The sequence below is a fragment of the Temnothorax nylanderi genome, unplaced genomic scaffold (assembly GCF_030848795.1).
Source record: "Temnothorax nylanderi isolate EJ_2023f unplaced genomic scaffold, tnyl_v1.0 TNYL_tig0146_pilon, whole genome shotgun sequence".
NCBI lineage: Eukaryota > Metazoa > Arthropoda > Insecta > Hymenoptera > Formicidae > Temnothorax > Temnothorax nylanderi.
Genome location: NW_027249208.1, coordinates 374,185 through 395,463, shown reverse-complemented (window position 1 = coordinate 395,463; position 21,279 = coordinate 374,185). Strand labels below are relative to the sequence as shown.

Below are 21,279 nucleotides of genomic sequence, written 5' to 3'. Positions count from 1 at the left end.
TACTTTTTACAAACAAGGGCAAATGTCACTCCGCGCGTGAGATTATCTTCGATGAGCGGCAAATAGAAAAAGAGAGAGACAGACTCGCAAAGTTCACGATTTAATTTCTCTTCCCTTACCGTATCGTTTAAAACTGCATTCGAACTCGAGATTGAATTCCTCGTCGAGGTAAGAGCCATCGATCGGAATAGAGTTTAATGCCGACGATTAATTACTTCAACCCCGTGACATTGAAATGTTCGAAATCGCGCAATCGCCGCCGTCATGCACTTATAAATAGTATATTAATGTATCGATCTGTTTCCTTCTCGGCAATGTCGTTACATCGATCCTTCTTCGCTATACATAATTATACGGTAAAGATCTTATCGAGATAAAAAAAACCAGATAATCATTACCAAGTATTACATTGTGTCAACAACTATTTCTGATAATTAATTTATATCTCATGAGTGAATTAACTACCTCTAATTGATAACTGCGTAGGTGATACGAATAACATATTCTAATCATAACAAATCATTTTGGCAAGCTATCCTTGTCAACTAATATAAATTTTCAAAACCACATAAAGTCAACCTTGGAAAGTTATATTCATTATTAGATGCGAGATTAAGATACATGTTATAGATACGTTATTAAATTTTGCTCTCGTCGCTTATATATTTATAACGAAATAACAACCACGACCGGACGTGCTCAAAGGTGACCATACCGTGAACTATAAAATTATGCTTCCACTCCCGATAGCATCGCCGACGACCTTCGACCTAGTCGCCACGGTGATATAAAGCACATTATGATAACAGCGCAGCTGAACCACAAAAAGGGTTGCAAGGTTAAGGTAAAAGGATGCGGAGAGAGTCATGAGATTATCGATAAAACATACTTCCTCTTTATAGAAAACCTATTCATGTCACAGAGTATTACTTAATAATATTTTTCGTATCAATGTTAAGACTGTTCCACCTGAAACTTGCGTCAATGAGAAATCGTTGAAAAGAAAGAAAATATACTCTCTAACAATAAAAATAACCTTTGTTAAAAAACAAATTAAATACGGTATTAAGAAATATTATTATTCCATTGAGATACTTAAATAATTTACTATTTTTATCGAAATCAAATATCGAGTTGTAACTTATTGCAAATAGACTATCTACATCGCGTAAATAAAATTGTTCTTCACGTTGACAATGATCTTCTCAAGAACACTCAATAATGCGTTGGTTTGTCAAGAATGTCGAGAGAATTAAAGGTTGAATTAAACAGTAATAATTGAGAATTCCACGCAAAGAAAACCCCTGAAAAATTCAAATGTCACCTCGCTTGAGTACAGAAACGCGCTGTCAACTATGTGCCTTTCGCGCCTTCACTTATGCATCACTTCGCACGTGCACAGGGCTCCTTCGGTGTCGTGAAAAAGGTCTTCAACGAGGAGGACGGCACGTATTACGCTATGAAGATAGTGAGCAAAAGGAAATTAATGAAGAAAACGGGGATATTTGGGAGGATACCACCGCGTAGAGCCGGCGCCGATCCCTTGGCGAAAGTTTACAAGGAAATCGCCATCCTGAAGAAACTCGATCATCCCAACGTTGTGAAACTTGTCGAGGTGCTCGACCATCCTGACAAGGACAATCTCTACCTGGTCTTCGAACTGGTCCACAGGGGTGAAATTCTCCTTATACCCACCGACAAGCCTCTGAATGAGGCAACGGCCAGGCGTTATTTTCGCGATGTTGTCATGGGAGTCGAATATTGTAAGTCATTGTATCTACATATATTCTGTTTTCTTAGAAATTCAGATCTATTGCAAATAAATTTTTCTTAAAAAATCCAAGAAGTCTCATACATATACTTCGTCAAATTATTTATTATTAAAATTAAATTCTACATGTGGAGAATAATAAACGCATGCAACGTTTTGAAATTGATTTTACTCATGTTACCACACATTGAACAATAATTATTGAGATTTAAAAATTCATTCTTTTTTCTTTTCAATTCCGTTTTTTTATCTCCTGAAGGGATTTTCAAAATGTAGAGGATTCGCGTTTTAATCACATTGGGTAGTATATGTCCACATTTGGCATGCACCATGTTTATCACGTACGCGTTAAATAACACCGGCATACAAAAAAAAATGTCGAGTGCGAAGACTGCCACATGGTAGGTTCTATTCCTTGCGATGTATCTAAAGACCTGAAAGCAGTCCCACCTCGAGATTGGCTCTTGATTCCATTCTACAGGCCTGGTGAGGGGGTGAAGTTTGAAAAATCGATTTGTATGTGAATTTACCGACTTTTGTTGTGTTACTTTGTTTGTTTGTTCAAAAGGAGAGAAAAATTTGTTCATGGTATTTTCATTCTTTGTGTCTTGAATACCGTATCCTCTTGGTTTCAAATGATCTCCTGAGAGGAGCTCGTTTTCTCTTCTTTGTGTCCTCTGGTGTATCTCTTTTCAGCGCCCAACAATAGTCCGCTAACATATTCTTATTCCATTTCCCTTGATATCGTTTTTCCATGTCCTTTATATCCTGGTGAAATCACGTCATTTAGTTTTTCCTGTGACCAAACTCGAGGAGTTTTGACTTTTGATGCAAATGGATTGTCCTCATCTTCACTGCCATCATCACCATCATCACTAATATCATCGTCTTCGACATTATTATTATTGTTGCTATCTTGGAATTTATCATCTTCATCATTATCACTGTTATCACCTGCATGGCATTCGCTCTTATCGTTACTTTGGAAGTCATAATTAGTATCTATGTCCATTACACTTTCAGAATCCAAATCTTCATCTCCATTTCCTTCATCTTCATCAATGTTTATTCTTTCAATAACGTCATCTTTGATATCTGCATTTTCTAACACTGGATACACTATAGAAACTTTTTCATTATAATAAATACTCCCTTTTTTCTTATTGTTTATCCCTTTAACATTCGTGTTGCAAAAATAGCAATCCTCGCGATTTTCAGGTTCTATCCAAACGGTAGGGTATTTATATTTTATCTTTTTACCTTCTTCCCAGCTATTCAATATTTTATAACAGTTACTGCATACGACATTGGGAATCCAACGTCTATCCACATTTGGTATCTCCCTATCAAAACATTTTTTATATATTTTTTTTTATCATTGATTTTTTTACGATTTTTTGGAACCTCATACTTGCTGCAAACGAAGCAGAAGCAATTCGCGTTATCTATACAATCGTGCAAATTTTTACGGTTACATGATGACGACGCCCGCGGTCCCGCTTTCCCAACCTAACCGGACGCCGATACTGAGGTTTCCATCCTCTGCATCGTAAACTTTTTCTTTATTTTTGCCATGAAGACATTATTTTAACCTAGAAACTTAGCCGAGAATTCGTTGCCCGCCTTCACCACGGGGAGGTGTCCTAGTCGCAAAAATAGAAAAAGAAAAATAAATAAACACGGAAGCTAATGTTTTACAGGACAAGAATTACTTGAATTTATATTCTCATGGCAATGCGAAGGGTTACGAAAAATTCAGATTCAGAGTAAGCAACCCGAAAAACTCGCGAGTACAAAGATTCAAGAAAATCAGAAAATTTTTTTAAACATCGTCGGCCATATTGGATCCGCCATTTTGAATTTTTTAAATATAGTCAATTTTCATGCAATTTGAGCCGCTGAATCCAAATCAACAGTCAGAATAAGCGAACCTTCAATTTTACTAAAAAAAAGTCGATAAATTCACATACAAATCGATTTTTCAAACTTCACCCCCTCACCAGGCCTGTAGAATGGAATCAAGAGCCAATCTCGAGGTGGGACTGCTTTCAGGTCTTTAGATACATCGCAAGGAATAGAACCTACCATGTGGCAGTCTTCGCACTCGACATTTTTTTTTTGTGTGCCGGTGTAATAGAATGCAAATCCCGACATGCGGATTTGCGTAATATATCTGGTGCCTATTATGGATCACAACGTTCATCGCGGATCAATGACGAAAGATGCGTCACATGCATTACGTAAACCCAGTAACCGCGTTAGTATACTTTACATGAGAGTGTAGTATGGTCGTGTCAGACACTATTCAATAAAACATAAAGCTGCTTAGATAATAATCGACTTAAAAACTTGTAAGACCGGTCTAATTTCACGAGAGGGAGGGGGGATAAATGAGATGTATTTATTTGTTACGTAAATACGATGTCTAACCTTATCTAGAAATACTCTATGTAACTACAAATATCTTCAACATAATATTCAAATTTTTTTAACTGAATTCTAAAATCACGTTCGTCAAAAAAGGTATTATATGGTATTTACTTGTTTTCACAGTGCATTATCAGAAAATAGTACATCGTGACATAAAGCCAAGCAATCTACTGGTGGACAGAGACGGCAGGATTAAAATCGCTGATTTAGGCGTCAGCACGGATTTAAGAGAATCTGGAGAGTTATTGACAGGACAAGCTGGCACGCCGGCCTTCGCAGCGCCCGAAACAACCGTTGCTAATGCACAGTACTTGGGACCGGTGAGTATATTCGCAGCATTATATTATTCACACAATATAATGTACATACGATTGATATTCGGTGTCTAAAAAGAAAATCCAGATCAAGCGGAATCTGAATAATATATTCCTCCATTTTAGAAATAAATCTGCAGCGACACATAAGTACTTATTTATGAAGTAATATTACTTTATTTATGAAATACTAAATTGCTATAAATTGTCGTTATCGTTAGCCATACAGTAAGTATATAGAAAACTGTTGCGTGGCCACATGAAAATATGGCAACTTAAAAATTATTGCCTCTGATACGGAAGAAAAAGAATACTATTACTCGCAGAATTTTTTTTAATACGCGACCCATTTTCTTCGTCATATAATTCGTATAATTGTTCCAATCTCTCTCCTCTCTCTTCTCTATTATCTCACTTATTGAAATCGGATTTTTCTGAACGCTGGACACGCGTCTCTGTCGCGCTCATCCATTCGCGGAATCCGATACGCTCGCGATACACATTCGCAATATTCACAACGAGATTCACAACGGCGCGGCGAATTGGAGTCGCAGTGAAACAGAGCCGGACAAAACAAATAACGCATATGCACAGCGTGCATCGTCCATCCAAGCGGCCGATCTCGTTCCGGGGGATTAAAAATCGATAAATCGGCCGGCTATTACACGTCACTTCCACCCGCAAGCAGTGACCTCTCAAACCGCGGAGCCGACACGTGCGGATTGACCTACATGCATCGGGAGAGAGGCTCCCGACCAAGGATCCCTCGCGCCACGCATAAACGTTCGTATGATTTATAGATTATAGCAAAAAGAAATTTTCCGGCCGCGTCGCTCTCAGGCGTCGGTCGACTGATTGAATGCGCTTCAATTAAAGTCGTTAAAACTCGCGCGCGTACCGTCGCATCGCCTGCCCCGAATAGTCTCCGTACGAACTGAGCGCAGTGATGCAATGTTACGAACCGACAAAGAAAGCAAAAGAAAGGCGCGACAAAGTGGCCGATGCAGCGACGAGGCAATTTGCGTGTCCCAGGTGCGTCAAGTTCATTAGGTTGCAGGCTAAGGCTCTAAGCCCGCGGGGAAAAAAAGAACGGCGTTGCGGATTAATTCTGAATTTTAGAAAGTTTCGCATTTCACAAGCGGGACGGTTTTGCACTTAACAAGAGTGTCTTAATCAGCGAAACGACAGGATTATACGAGATACGTATATTCAACGTTACAGAAAATGACTTTTACACAAAATACTTGCGAAGTACAGCCCTCTCTTTGTTTTAGTCACACGATCTTCTCTCGATTGAATGGATTTTTCCTGAGCGAAAATTTTACAACACAACCAGCTTTTTGTTATTCGCGAATAAACTTGATATCGATGTTTCACGGAATGAAAATATGTGCTCGTAATACACACGCATGTACATACATTCGAGAAAACATGGAGATAGTAATTGCCAAGCTTGAACGGTTATATATTTCATCCTGTTTTTCTCTTTTTCTTCAATCAACGCTTTACCATGCGATACAATTTACGCGAGTGTATTCCTGTGAAGTCTGTGAACATTGATTGCAACAAAAAATAATCGAAATACCGCGATTGAATTTTAAACTGCGATATATCATGTTACGCGATAAATGTATATTTGAAAAAAAAAGTTATATTATAATAAATATATAAAAATACATTATTTCAAGATTATACTATTATCGAATGGTCGTAATTTTTCGTATTGTTTATCTATAAATTTATCTGTAAATTTATCATATCGTTATTTATAAATTTTTCAATTCTCTTATAATGCATGTGATCGTCGCTAATTTCTCTGCAGTTATCTTAGCCCGGCTATGTTACAGTTAATCGAATTAACCTTGATGTACGAGTAAGATGTCTTAATTCTTGCTTTACATGCAATGTATTATACAAAAAGCTGAGCCAACTGTTATTTTTTGCTGTCTCTTTAATGCGCAACTATCAGGAAAGGTCATAGTTCAGTTATCTCTCAGTCTAGATCACATCAACCTTCTCTATTCATAACTCTAATATAATCATCAAGGTTTTCTTATCAACGTCCCTACTGTTTTTTTTATGTCTCCGGTTTCCTCTTTTCGTATCTCTCATTTCTAATTATATCTTTTGCATCTACCTCAACCGCCAATTATAGTAACATTATATTTCGTCAACGAGTATATGCTTGCACGCACGTTAAAGAAGTATAGCACGCGTACCAACTAAATCAAAATGTGTTTGATTGTGTTGGAAAAATTGTCGTATCGCAACTATGTCGCAAAAACGATACAAATCTTGTTTGGTTAGAAGTGAGCATAAAATTAACACTGATCAATCTTGTTATTACTCCTTTGACCGTTTGAGAGGGAGAGGGAGAGGGAGAGAGAGAGAGAGAGAGAGAGAGAGAGAGAGAGAGAGCGAGAGAGAGAGAGAGAGAGAGAGAGAGAGAGAGAGAGAGAGAGAGAGAGAGAGAGAGAGAGAGAGAGAGAAAGCGAGAGAGAGAGAGAGAGAAAGCGAGAGAAAGAGAGAGGAGTATAATTTAGCACGGCAACTATAATTCTGTCCCTATATATCTTCAAGATTACTTGGCCGAGACTACTGTTATCGCGTGACCTTATCGACACACCACGGCCGATCGCTTGAATTTCCGCTGCGTCGTCGTTGAGGAAAGGCGATATCTATAATAAGAGACTCACGACCCGCGAGACCACACGCTCGATTACGCTTAATCAAGTCGCCGCCATGGCAAAATAAATGGCCACCAGCCTGACGGCGGTGCTTACGTGAAAACGCGAGTTTACAGTAATACCTGCGAAATCGTTCGTGATCCTTAAATAAAAACGCGTACAGCCGCTCGAAATCTTGTGAATTTCGATGGAGATGCCAGAAAAATGGGAAGATAGTGATAAAATTGGAGCAATGTTCCGCTAAGCACTCGGAATCTAATAAAAATATTTTTCTTTTTATATCATTTGAATATTGACTACTTTTTCTATTGGCCAGAAATGTCAATTAATTTTTATTCTGCATAACACATTCAATCGAACCTCGATATTTATAATTTCCTGAAATAATAGCTTCCGCAATTTCGCATTCTCGTTAATATTTTTATTAATTTAATTCTCGCTTTGATTTTTCGATTAAAAAGGTCATCATGAAGTAGCAAACATCAATTATCCCCAGAAATTTAATCAATAAAAGCTTTTATTTGACAAAGTATTGAGTGAATTAATATTATTTTGACTAAAATTTGAAATACATAAATCGTTATCTTTATATATTTTTTTTTATTTTTCGATATAAATTAAATTTCGTATCATTAATATGATACATATTTACATTTAACGTTATATATATTTACCCTTATTTATTAAGATATTCAACCAATAAATCCAACATTTACAATACTTTTTCAGATAAACCTTCATGTATATATTTTTAAATTTTATAAAAATTTTAGATTTTTCGTATCCTGTGCTATTTTTTTTATTCGCACAACGTTATTTTAGTCTAATATTTTTTCACAATATATACGTGGTTCCGCTTTTTTAGTTGCCAGTTTCATAATACACTTTTTCCGCTCATATTTACGGATATCGGTTTTAGATTTTACCTTTTTTCTCGACAAAGAATGTTTTTAACTGCTTTTTATTACCACACTTCATGTTTACGACAAAAATGTCTCGAATCTTTTGAATATCTCGATCCTCAATTTATTCCACGTATGTTCAATACGAAATGCTTAACTTTTATCGTAATTAAAATACGATTTTCAATCATCTTCAAAAAGTTCGTTTTTAATTTATTTTACATTTGCTCTTGAAAAACGCAGAGATCGATGGACGTCAAATCTATTTACTACAAAACCGGCAAATCTATTTAAGAATGCGTTAGCTAATGGAACGGATGCGATAAAGCATTCCGTAGAAAATTCCGTGGAAAACTACATCTTCCAGAAAAGTTCAAAATTTAATAACACGAAGCAAGTTTTCGAGATACACGTAGATAAGAAAATTTTATTAGTCGGATAATCTTAAGCATGTGTCGAACCTTAACAAAACCTTACACGAGGCAAGATAAATCTTTAAACAGGGGTTGCAACTTTCTATAAAGTTTGCAGCTTGCGCGTTCTCTTATGAATTTTCATCTCAATGCAAAAATATATTTTATTCATTCATTCTAACAAAGGGGTTATTTCAATTGCAAAAACGTGCGCGACAGAAAGAGTGACATACAATAGAAACACGGAATATTTGCAAATCAACTCGCACTCGTTTACCGCGCACATTACGTTTCTACATTACTTATTGAAATACTCGGAAAAGCTTAACTAATTTGGCGGTTAGCGAGTTTGTTCAATTGAGGAATATAAACGTACGCGATTGCATTACGAATTCCGAAACTTCTCGGAATAGTTGCGCACGCGGTGCATTTGGCTCGAGGCGTTTTCTTCGAAAACCACGCGGGTATCGCAAAATACAAAACCGTTTTACGGAACGATAATGTATGGCCGACGATTTGAAGTAGATGGGGAAAAAAAATAGTACGGGAGTTAATCTTTAAAGATCAGATAGATATTATTTATGCGTCATTTACGCCTAACGCGGCTGAGAGAGTATTTTTTAAATGTCATAGTGTGGAGTTCACGGACGTTGAGTTTAGCTTTGTGAGACAGAGGCTCGATTCCCGTAAGCTTTTTTTTATACATAAGAAACATTCCCTTTATGGATCTAATAAACATAGAAGCTTGACATTTACAGATTTACGGATGGCACGCGCGCAGGAAAGATTTTTGTAAAAATACGGGCAATCTCTTTATCAAAGTAAGCAATTAGCAGGATCGTGGATAATTAGCTAAAATGTGGAGAATTTCATTCAATGGAAAAAAAAATCGACGTGAAAATATCTTAATGCAAGGAAGAGAATATATATAGACATTCTTACCGTGTTACTTCGCTCTCGTGCAATGAAGGGACTTTCTTAAAAGGATAAAAGCTTTTTTTAGTAAGCTAAACAATGGAAAGAGATAATTATCGTTTGTGTCGCGCTCCGCTGAATTCACGCGGCGCGTTTGCGTCGTCCGTGCCAGCGTTTCGCGCAAACCTCGTTTAATTAATCGCCTTTAATTATGTGCCGACATCGCGTCGTTGCGGGAACTCGCGATTTTCGCCGTCGGCGACGTGATTTCCGCAAATGAAGCATCCTCCTCACTGCATTAAAGCGCATTGTATTCTATTCTCCGTTTTACGGTAATTTTGCGCCGCGCATCGAGATGTATTTTAGCTAACAGTTTCCTGGTGTGTGTCGCTCATTTAATGGCATTAATTACCATATTTCAAGAGCTGCCACACTGAACACGTTTCATTATTCTCAAACGATCGCTAATGAGCCTCAATGCTAAATTATCGAAATTTGTACGGAGCTTCCGTAGATTGTTTAAGATTTTTTAAGATAAAAAAATACTAATTTCAATAAGATATTTTCTAAAATGCGAAAATTATATTGAGATTAAATTTTGTAATTAGTTATGTTTAAATTTTACGCAAAGTTTAACGAGCCTAATAAGAATCTTTCCATCGTTTAACAGATATAAATAATAAATTATAAATATCAAAGGCTCAGACGATTAATAAATCAACTAAAGAAAGTAAAGAGCATAGAGTCGCAACTGGGTGTTAACACTGAAAACTTGTATTTATGATAAAATCAAAACTACATACATACGTTTCGATCTGTTATCAGATCATCTTCAGTGTAAAATTGATAATGTCAAAGGTTAACGGTAAATAATCAATTTTGCACTGAAAATGGTCTGATAACAGACATAAACGTATGTAATTTTGATTTTATCATAAATATAAGTTTTCAACGTTAACACCTGGTTAGTAGACTCTATGCTCTTTACTTTCTTTAGTTGACAAACAACAAACTTTGACTGTCTTTTATTCTAAAAATAATCTCGACAATATATTCCCTAGAATCTCTTAATCCTTCCTGCTCGACAATCTCAGGCAATTTAAATAAATTTATTTTGCTGTTTATAGCAAAATAACCGTGGGCCGTCGAAGATCGGAGAAAAAAGAGAATATCCCTCTCTCCTTGCGTCGAAAAAAAATTCAAGAAATAAGCGAAGCACTCACCGTCTCCCGGATATCGCCGTCCGGCAGCCTGTTTTGATTTCCGCGATGATCCGTCCGGTACTCCTCGATGCATATCAATGCTCCAAATGGTCCACTCGATCAACATTGAATTCGCGCATTAATCGGCGCACAGATTCGCCCGGCACTCCCGACTCGACCGAGGCAACGATCGATATCGATCACCCGCGCGAAACGATCGCGATCGTCCGCAGATCCGTCCCGACACTTTTTGTCACGCGCGACCGACGCGTTCTCGAGCGACGTGAAAATCCCGAGAAGTGGCGAACCGACGGCAATTATGGCGGACGCGAACGCCGACCGGTTTTTATCGCAGGGATCACTCTGTCTCGTCTCCTCTCGATCCGGCTCGTGACGGCTCCTCGGGCCCTTCGAGCATCTCTCGAACGTTCCTCGACGCTCCGGATGAATGACACTCGCGACGCTCGCCGAACGAGCGGGATCACGCCGGATTACGCGCGCGTTTGAAAAAACGGAGCCTCTCGAACGTCGCGTCGTGTCGGAGCTCGACGGAATATGCGAAGCGGCGGCGCCGATCGCAAACGCATCTCACGAATTACCGAAAGGTGCACGATCGCACCAAACCGAAATTACGCCGAATAATCGCCCGAATGACGCTAGGTCACAGTATGAGTAGATACAGTATGTTCACCCATGCCAAAACCCGCGAAATGGTTTGCACACTCAACAATATGGCGGTCAACGAAATGGAGAAGGAGAAAGATCGTATGTCGGTCCTTCTTCACGAGCGATGGAGAAGGACAGACATACGATTTCCACACTCAGCAACATGGACCATTTCACTTCCGATCAAAGGTGCCGACACGGAGTGAGCATACTGTATCTACTATACTGTGGCTAGGTCGTTATGGTACTGGCTCGTACGCGAAATTCTTCCGCGACGAATGAACAACCGCGCGAGAACACTTTGAGTCACTGATCGCCGGATTGAGGATGCGGGACGGGACGCGGCTCTCACGGCATTTTTCTCCTCTCTACTTACGCACACGAAGACAGTTGTCACACGGATAGACAGGAGCGTCTTTGGCAGTCTTTGGGTGCGTAAGTAGAGGAGAAAAACGCCGCGAGTCGCATCCTCAATCCAGTATCACTGAGCGAGAACGCCGAATGACCGCGATTCGTCTACGTGCCGCGCCGGAGCAGCGGTGACGCGCGGTGTGAAGTGAGCGGTGCGTACCCCTACGTGATCGCGACCAATTTCGCGCGGCTATCCGAATAGAGCGTCCAGTTCGAATTTTTTAGCGACGTGATTAAAGAGAATATCTTAATTATTAAGATAATTCATGCACAGAGAAGAAGAATAGATTTGACACTTCTTTTTTTATTGTTATCACCACTTGTAAAGCGATATGTGAAAACCTGAAATTGGTATCCTTTAATTAAATTTTTTAATTAATCTTTTAATAATTTTTTTCAATCAAGAAGAGAGAGACCATAAAATTTTTAATTGTAAAATCGCTTTTATAACTGTTACACGAGAAAAGTTAAATTTTGTTGAATGGTTGTTTTAGTGCTCAGCAATTCAGTTTGCTAGCTCAGTACAGATTTTTGATTTATAAATTTTCAGTAAATAATATCACGCTCTGGTTATTTACAAAAGAATCATCGAGTATCACTTCCAAAAGCAAAGCGGGAGAAACGATAATCTCCCATATATTTTCTCTAGTTTAATAGCAATGTTTTTAAAAAACTTTATTTTCCACTCTCTGATGTAAAATACGCCAAAAAATCTGTTATTCGATGCAAAATTACAGGGTGAAAATATTTCGACGGTAAACAATAATTCAATGCTTCAGCCGACATGGTCTTTTCGTATAATCGAGCGAGTTAAATCGACCCACGCATTATACAGATTCGAATTCGCGTATTGTATAAACGGCTATTATAATGACCACCTGGTTGAAATGCCCTCGTGATATTTTTCCCGCTTATCACTACCTATTGATTTTCGTTTGGCTATCGCATTGTAGATATGAAAATCGTTTATTTAAACGAAGAATTTAAAAGAAGAATTGAATTGTATAACACAAATCATACGACTTGGATACGCTTTCAAATTAAACTCGTATTGAATGCTGCGAATGCGAGATTAATTTCACCATTCGGTAAATCGGGCAGATATCTCTGCTAAATCAATTGTGCATGATTTATCTAGAGCACCAAAAATATTACTCCCCGTTACTAAATTATCAATATATATGTACTAGAATACTTTACAATTTAATAATTTATCAATAAATATCTTAAATTAAATTTCTTAAATTTTTAAAATAATAAATACTAAATATCTTTCAAATAAAGCGATAGATTACTCAATTTCACTATACTTCACACTATAGTTCTATACTTTACTATAGACTATATTTCACGTATACATATCTACCTAATAATTGTAAATTAACGATAAAATTTTATTTAATTTCAGCCCTGCGATATATGGTCGATGGGAGTAACGCTGTACGCGCTTGTGATCGGAGATCTTCCTTGGCGCGCTTCCGATAGCACAACCATTCAAGAGGTCGTTCGTTCGAAACCACTCGTGTTCCCCGACAATCGCTTATCTTCGGAATTGCGATATCTAATTGAGGGAATGCTGGATAAGTCGCCGGAAACCAGGCTCACGCTCCCGAAGGTAAAGCAGCATCCATGGCTGACAAATAACGGAACTGAACCACTGCCGGCCGAGGTCGACAACTGCCGCTTACGGGTCACCGTCACCGAGGAGGAGGTCATAAGACTCGGCACCCTGCTCCTCGTCAAGAATATGCTGAAACAGCACAGCTTTCAGGTGAGTGGAGAATCTAGATTTATATATATAACACGACAACGCTATGAAAATGATCTTAAAACTGCGCGACAAGAAAAACTGTGAACAAAATACTGAATAACGTCTATTTTATCTTCATCAAAAAATGCGAAATATATTCTTTTTTTTCCACGACAGATGAATACAATACTAATACATTGCTGACATCTTCCACGTTAGCGATAATTATCATTAACATAATCGTGGCCATAGCCTTTCACGAGCAGCAATACAAAGAGCGATTTGTTCATGGAATGCCGATTATGATCCTCGGATATCAAAAAGCAGCTAGTCGCATTTCTATCGCGGAACAATTTGCGTTCATCGCATTCATTCAAAAATGGAAACGGAGATGCCATCGTGACGGAAGGACCGGATCGCGTAAACCTATGACCGTTCTCGCGAAATGTCGCAGCAATATATTCTGACTTGTTTAACTTTGACATAACGCCGCGTGCCCACGTGAATATTACACGACGACGGGTTTCGACGGGTGCACGTCAATATAACGTATACATTTAGTGTTACGAAACATGAAGAACTGATGGCGACATTTCGCGCGACTGTACATTCGTGCTCTTTAACCTTTAGAGGCCGGGGGTGGTCGAAATATCGACCACCCAAAAAACACAAGCTATTTGATGTTTTCAGGCAAAATTTGTGTGTTAAAGAAGGGAAAAATAGTAAAAAAAAAAAAAAAAGTTTTTAAGTCCTTTTCCCGGCCTCTAAAGGTTAATAACATCGAAATTACCACCGAAAGTGCAGTCAGCTGACAAATGTCGAAGGGCAATCGTTTAAATGTATTTCGCTTTCGCTCGTTTTCGCTTTCACTATCCATCTTCTGTCAAACCTAAAAAAAAAAAAAAAAACGTGTCACTGAAAATATTTATCAACTTTTTCTATGGTGCTTAGGATCAAGAAACTCAGACTGATGATCAACGGATGATTATATTGAACATATTGATAGATATGCTGAACAAACCAGACGATTCGATGCTAAACATACCGATCGACTTCTTAGACCTAGACCAGTCACGCGGATCAAACCATCACTAACAATACAATTAAACATGCAACATAACGCGATATTTAGGTCTTAAAGACCAAACTGGCCGGATAGACTATTTCATCTGCACTATCCAATGATACATGTCTACATGATAATTTAAAGAATTATAATTGTAAGATTATGTAGAATAATAACACACATTTTATTATAATATTTTATAAATAAGTATAGAAGTCCAAACACTGATTTTTTTCTGAAATTTCTGATAACACAAGAATCAAGTGAGATCACGGAAAAAAGCAACGATGTGAATAGTCGACTTCAAGTCATTCAAGCTTTTCTTAAGAATAGAGATGGACAGTCGTAATTAGTTAAGAACGTGTTTGAATGACCTCAAGCAAGAAACCATATTCTTACATTCAAACTGACGGCGGTATCGCTTTTCACGATCTGTCAGGGACGCTTTGCCCTTCCTCTATCATTCATGTGGATTGAGACTCGCGCGGAGGACCAGCCATTCGAATTTACATTTTTATCGCCGATGCGGATGACCGACTTGCGAACTTTGCGAGAGAGAGCTCGACATCTCGTCCCTTAGGATTACTAGGGCATAAAACGGGGAAATAAGCGCGCGAACTATATCTGCTCCCTAGAATCCATTTCTGCCTAAGCGGCTCGGACGGACAGCGGACAACGACGCCGGCACGGAATCCCCGGCGGCTGGACCAAAAAGCGGGGTATCTCCCTCGGCGCAGGGTGACGCGATGAGAGACGCGAAAGCTGAACGTTTTCACGAGGCCGGGAGAAGCAATTCCGCGCCAGATTCCTACGATTGGCACATAAGCGGCAGGTAAATACGTTACGCTATTCGGAAAGAGGAAAAGGGAGTCCTATATATTTTTCAAATATCGCTTTAAATTCTCTTGCATCCGTTATGTACTGTAGAGTTTTATTTAGTAGAATCTCACTGAAACAGGCATTTGCCGAAGTAAATGCAAATATTCGACAGGGGATTTCTTTTTCGAGCGATTTGTTTAAAAGGGTTTCTCTGCAATCGTAAAATGTTTTCCGTACCCGAGATATTTTATTCAATTTGTAATACGCATTGATGCTTTACATTAAAAGCGAACGATAATATGCAATTTATTTTTATTTTTATACGTCGAAAGAATAAATCACGCATAGCTATTCATGACATAACATAAACCAACCGATAGTAATAAAAAGCAATATTATATGGTAGTACATTAGCATCCCCTCGTGCTTATCTGTTTTTCAATAATTCCTTCCTTAATTAATCCCTCCTTTATTTGCGTGTTGGCAGACAATTATCGATGGAAAATCCTTTATCGCCTGTGACGGAAACTGAAAGGAGGTAGTGCCACTGTCGATAGAAGTAGCACAAAATCGAATCCCGATCGAAAAACGAGCCGACGTCAAACGGAAGATAGAGTCGGGACTGATCATCGATCGCGATTCAACAAGCGACCGCGATATCAAAAGGCGAAATCGTCGAACGAACCAACGAAAATTTAATCTTCCAGAGAACCGTTATCGATTTCACTCTCTCGTCGCTTGTATCGTCAGAATCACGGGGCATTGCCTTCAGTTTCGCAGGTAAGAGCTCCGTGAGTTATTTATGAATAGGTACGCGAAAATTTCTAACCGGCGAGGCTGACGAAAACAGCGGATCGAGGATTTGTTGAAAATGTTTCTGCTAGATCTCAAATGTTTTTATATGATTAAAAATGTAACGTCGCGTTTGAAACGTTCCGCATTATATTACGGTGATATTCAGTGTACCTTTGGCTATTGTTGTTATATGACCATGATAGAATAGGAAGGATGTTATTTACAATTAATCATCTCGCGCATAAATAGCTCTATCATACATTCCTAAAAAAAAGAGAAATATAGAAAAATTATTATATTTACTTCGCTATTGACTGCCAATATTTTCTATTTAAACAAAAAAATTCGGAAAATTTTTTTACTACAACATAGTAACGTTCGGTATAAATAATTGACCAAATATCATTTTGTTTTTTTCTGCTTTTTATCTGGCAACATCTAAAAGCAATTTGTATCAATAATGAAAAAATGACAAAAAGACACGCGGATCACTATGCCGTTTTATTAAAGATTGACGAAGCGATCAAATATTTATAAACGTTATAGCCACGTGTGTAAAATAACGTAAGGTAACGAAAGTAGATAATACATTTATTGCGGAGGATGATCCGAAATTAAGACATGCCTCGCCGAAGGTTTTCATTCCATTAATATCTTTAAAACAATATGCGTATATTTATCCAACGCGCATATTTATAAATAACTTCAAAATTAAAAATTGTATATATCCAATCCAGTACTGAAGAGAACCACTGAAGAAACATTTTATGTTTTTTGTACGTCACAATATAAAAATGTCATGCCAAAAGCTTAGCAAGAGCAACATACGAATTGAAATACTTTTTCCTCTTTTTTTTTTTAAACTCGTTTTTGCATTGTTAGTTGCCACGCTCAATATCGATGAAATTCAAGGTGAACATCCATCTTACAAACACGCACATTCGTTTGCTAAATTTACTAATTTTCCATCACAATTTAAATAAAATGACATTAAAAAAATAGAATATTTCACATTGACGGCTAATTTGAATATTTTTTAATAGATTCTATCGGCAAACATGTTTGTATAAATATAAATTACAAATAGTTTATGAACACGAAAAATATGGAACAAGAGTTTAACGAAGAGATTTTTTATATTAGTAAAGAAACTGTAAGAGAAAATATTTAAGTACTATTTAAGCAAAACAGAAACAAACTGCGTATGTTTAAAATCAGAAAATTCATAAGAATAATATTTTTTTAATACATAAGAAAAGTGAAAAGATTTTTATAATAATTTTCTGATTATATCCAATCATATGGGTTCTCTTCTAAACTGGACTGACAGATAATAGATTAGCGATCGTCTCAAGAGTATGAGTAAGATTTCTTGCACACGGGCGATTTTCTCGCTCTGCAATCAACTTGTATATACGAGCAGCGAAAGAATTTCTCATAAAACAGTTTACATAAAAACGTATTAGAATTTAAAAATATTTTTATATATTTATGCAAAATAATTAAAATTATAATAAAATATTTTTAAAATAAAATTGATGAAAAACTGAGATTAGTTGTATTATATATTATAGATTAATATATAGAATATATATATACTATATATATTTAATTATACATATTATATACATTAATAATATATAATATATATAATGCTACATATATTATTATATATAATATGATTAATCTTATATTATAATCTTACCAAATAAAAACGTAATGTCTAATATAATAACATAGTATAAATAATAATATACGTTTTTAATAAAATAATTTGTTGCTTCACGATTTACATATTTTACATATTTTAAAATTTTATACTTGAAATATATTATATTTTTTATTTTGTAATTGTTTCATATTTTTTAAATTTTGTTCAAGATTCTCTTTTCTTTCGTCCTCTTAATTTGCATGTCATACAATCTATTTGTATTTAATTGTTCGGCGATCATTTTACGCAGTACGATAATAACTGTGTAACTCTGAAATCGATATTCTTTCACTACCCGTATGCATATCGCGTATAAACATGCATGGTTTATAAACACCAACGCGAAAATGGAACATATGTTGCGTTTTTGCGTCGTGACAAAGTAATCTCTCTTGTGTATACCTATCCGTACATAACAAAATATTCTATTGAATCGACATATTTTCCGCTGCAAAATAATCATGTGACGAGAGATCGCTTATGTGCCTGAGATTTTATGATCGTTGTATCTTTCGCAGTTCACTTATTTCGATTTATAAGGTGCGTAGGTTGCATAGATATTGTATATAAAAAGTGTACGTATATTATATTCATATTTTATATGTATGATATTCGTATTTTTTAAAAAGTAGGCTCGTAAACGAAAACCCGCGATACAACGACGCCCTTCTTTAGTTCATGCCATTAAATATACGGATGAGCTCTTGTTTAATATTAAATTTTGTATTATGTAAGTTATATACATCATTTATGATATTGTTTTTATATATTTTTATGATTATAGAATATTATATAATTTTGCATAATTATATTCATATAAAATTATATAATACATATATATAAATATTATACAATAATATGAAACAACGTAGGTCTCGTTTATTTATATAGTTTAGTACTTTAAGTTATAGTATTTACACTTTATATCTTGAATTCCAGTTATTAGAATGGTAAAATTATAATTGCAATTTATAATTCGCTTGCGTTCTAAATTTAAATAAACTTTGTTTTAATTACTTAATAATTATACTTTGATCATTTAAATGGTGAATAATTTTTATATAAACAAACATTTTTTTTTATTAAAGATAAATTGTGTTTTAATTATTTTTTTATTATCTCTTATTTTCAAGAATCTTGGCGTTAAATTACAAGTAATTAGTAAACTGGAAATGATTTAATTGAATTCAATTTATCGTATTCAAAATTTATGATTCACATTAACGGCGCCGAACGCACGACCAAGAAAAGGCAACCAAAGAGAGACTCGTGATTTTGTCGAACCTTATTGAGACACGGGGGACCACAATACAAACGTTATGAATTTAAGAGATAGCTTTCAGAGCTCACGGTAGCGGACGATTCGAGACGTATCGTGTCCCGAGCCTCGCGCGTATCTCACTCTATTTCAGCGCATACAATTGCCACTCGGAGACTGCGACGGACTTGTTATTCGATAGGAATAATTATTGAGCACACGCGTTTTCATGACTTTCATTTGGCCGTGACAATTCCAAGTCTATGCGAACCGACTCATCCTCCAGATTATTGCATAGGCCAGGAATAACGAGCCTTATAAAAGTGGCGAATCACCACGAAGAAAACCAATATACATACACTTCCTAATGTGTTTACATTTACTAGATATATTCGGCGCCTCATAAATTAAGATCTGCATTGCATCGTCGCGTGATTAATCCTAAATACGTCTGTCTAATTCAAAGCGCGGGCAGTTGCATTTAGAGTTAAAGGAAAGGATGCTAAGGTGGATCTAGAAATCCTTCCAGGAATACGGATGAATCGTCTACTGATAACAAATGCGCTGAAATTATACCATATTTATTATTATGCAATATTATGCAATATTAATTATTTTAGTAATTAATTATTCTAATAATTAATTAATCTAATAATTCTGTTCTACTTTCTATTGTATTATGCTATTATATAACTATTTCTCTACGCTCATCAATTTGTAATAAAATTTAATTTTGTTCAGTTTGTACATTCAAAGATTAATTAAATGCATTTTGATGCGTATTTCGATGCGAATTGTTGTCAGTAGATATTTTCCGAATTGTTACGGGTATACAATTATTGTTATTTAAACGATTATAGATATATATACATTCGTATGTGCATTTTACGAATTGTGATATACTCTTTATCACAGATTGCACAAGATATTTTATATTCTGTATTAGAGGCGCACTCTGTTTCTAAATCTCGCTGTAACGATTAAATATAGTATACACATTCAACTTTATGCAGACTAAGTACACCTTAAACTTAGATTACTATCAAACGATTTAGATGTGACGAATCTCCGCACTCCGATATCGCGACCAAAAGTTCTTGTGATGCTCAACCGAGGCATTAATAGATCTGATTAGAGTTTGATTTTACTCGACAATCAATATATTATGATATATTATTTCGATACGTCTATTCTTACTTATGTAATCGTGAAATCTTTCCGTTGTCAATTTTCGAAGATCCACGACTCTAGAGATGTCTGTAGAAACTTAAGAAGCTGCAATTTTTATCTTCTTAACACTTAGATGTCACACGCTTCGATTATCTCTTTCTCTTTCTCTCTCTCTCTCGCTCTCTAATGTTAAATCTGAAATTTTACAAAATTTTACTTACTAAATGACAAATTGTGATTCTTGCGAGTCACAATTTCACATAATCGTAATACTTTAGATATCGTGCAATCCACGTTGAAACACATCAGTTCTTCCCTTAATTAAATTGATGATATCAATTTATATATGCATTTGCGAAAAATACGGACTGTTAGCTTTAATATTTCAAACAGGGATTGCACGATATGCCGCGGTTATCGCGCACAAAATTTTTGATCTAATACAAGGACAAGGTACGCGGACAAGAATCAATTCTGCACGCTTTAAAAACATTGTACTGTCTTACTATTTGCTATATCTACGATAACTTTCCACAGAGTTTTCGCTTCTAGCTATTTGCGATCCACCGTGAAAAGGTCGAAATTCTTCTTATGCACATCTGTAGTAACTAAGTACTGTAATTGTTCGTCTGTGTAATAAATCCTTTTTATCTTTCCATTAACGTCATTTGCCTCGTAAAACTCGATTCAACTATTAAATCTTTCGTGATTTATCTCCGAGTGCTACTGCTCTCCCTCGCGCATCAGCCCCTTTCATTAACCCAACGTAGACTCTCGTAAAAATTTTATTAACGTACCACTTTAGCACACCCTGCAATTATTTCCTCCCCTCCTACTTTTCCGTTAATTGAAACATTATCTTCGATAATCTCTCTTACTCTCCGTATTATCGAATCGATACGTAATGATCGAGCAAACTCATAACCAAACGCATTCCTTAGTCGTGTCTCAATCGATTTATATTTTACATTTTAATGCAAGCCAAACCACAACGAAAGA

General features: G+C 36.4%; 1 protein-coding gene across 1 annotated transcript in view; it reads left to right on the top strand.

Moving 5' to 3' along the window:
* The window catches only part of LOC139777368 (calcium/calmodulin-dependent protein kinase kinase), a 71,361-nt gene extending 50,419 nt beyond the window's left edge, over window positions 1-20,942 (top strand). Inside the window, exons 6-10 of the mRNA XM_071714753.1 lie at window positions 1,403-1,763; window positions 4,325-4,521; window positions 13,120-13,482; window positions 15,163-15,359; window positions 15,834-20,942. Of these exons, the coding sequence (XP_071570854.1) occupies window positions 1,403-1,763; window positions 4,325-4,521; window positions 13,120-13,482; window positions 15,163-15,359; window positions 15,834-15,888 (1,173 nt within the window). The 3' untranslated portion in view covers window positions 15,889-20,942. The remainder of the gene's footprint in view (window positions 1-1,402; window positions 1,764-4,324; window positions 4,522-13,119; window positions 13,483-15,162; window positions 15,360-15,833) is intronic.
* The last annotated feature ends 337 nt before the right edge of the window (window positions 20,943-21,279 follow it).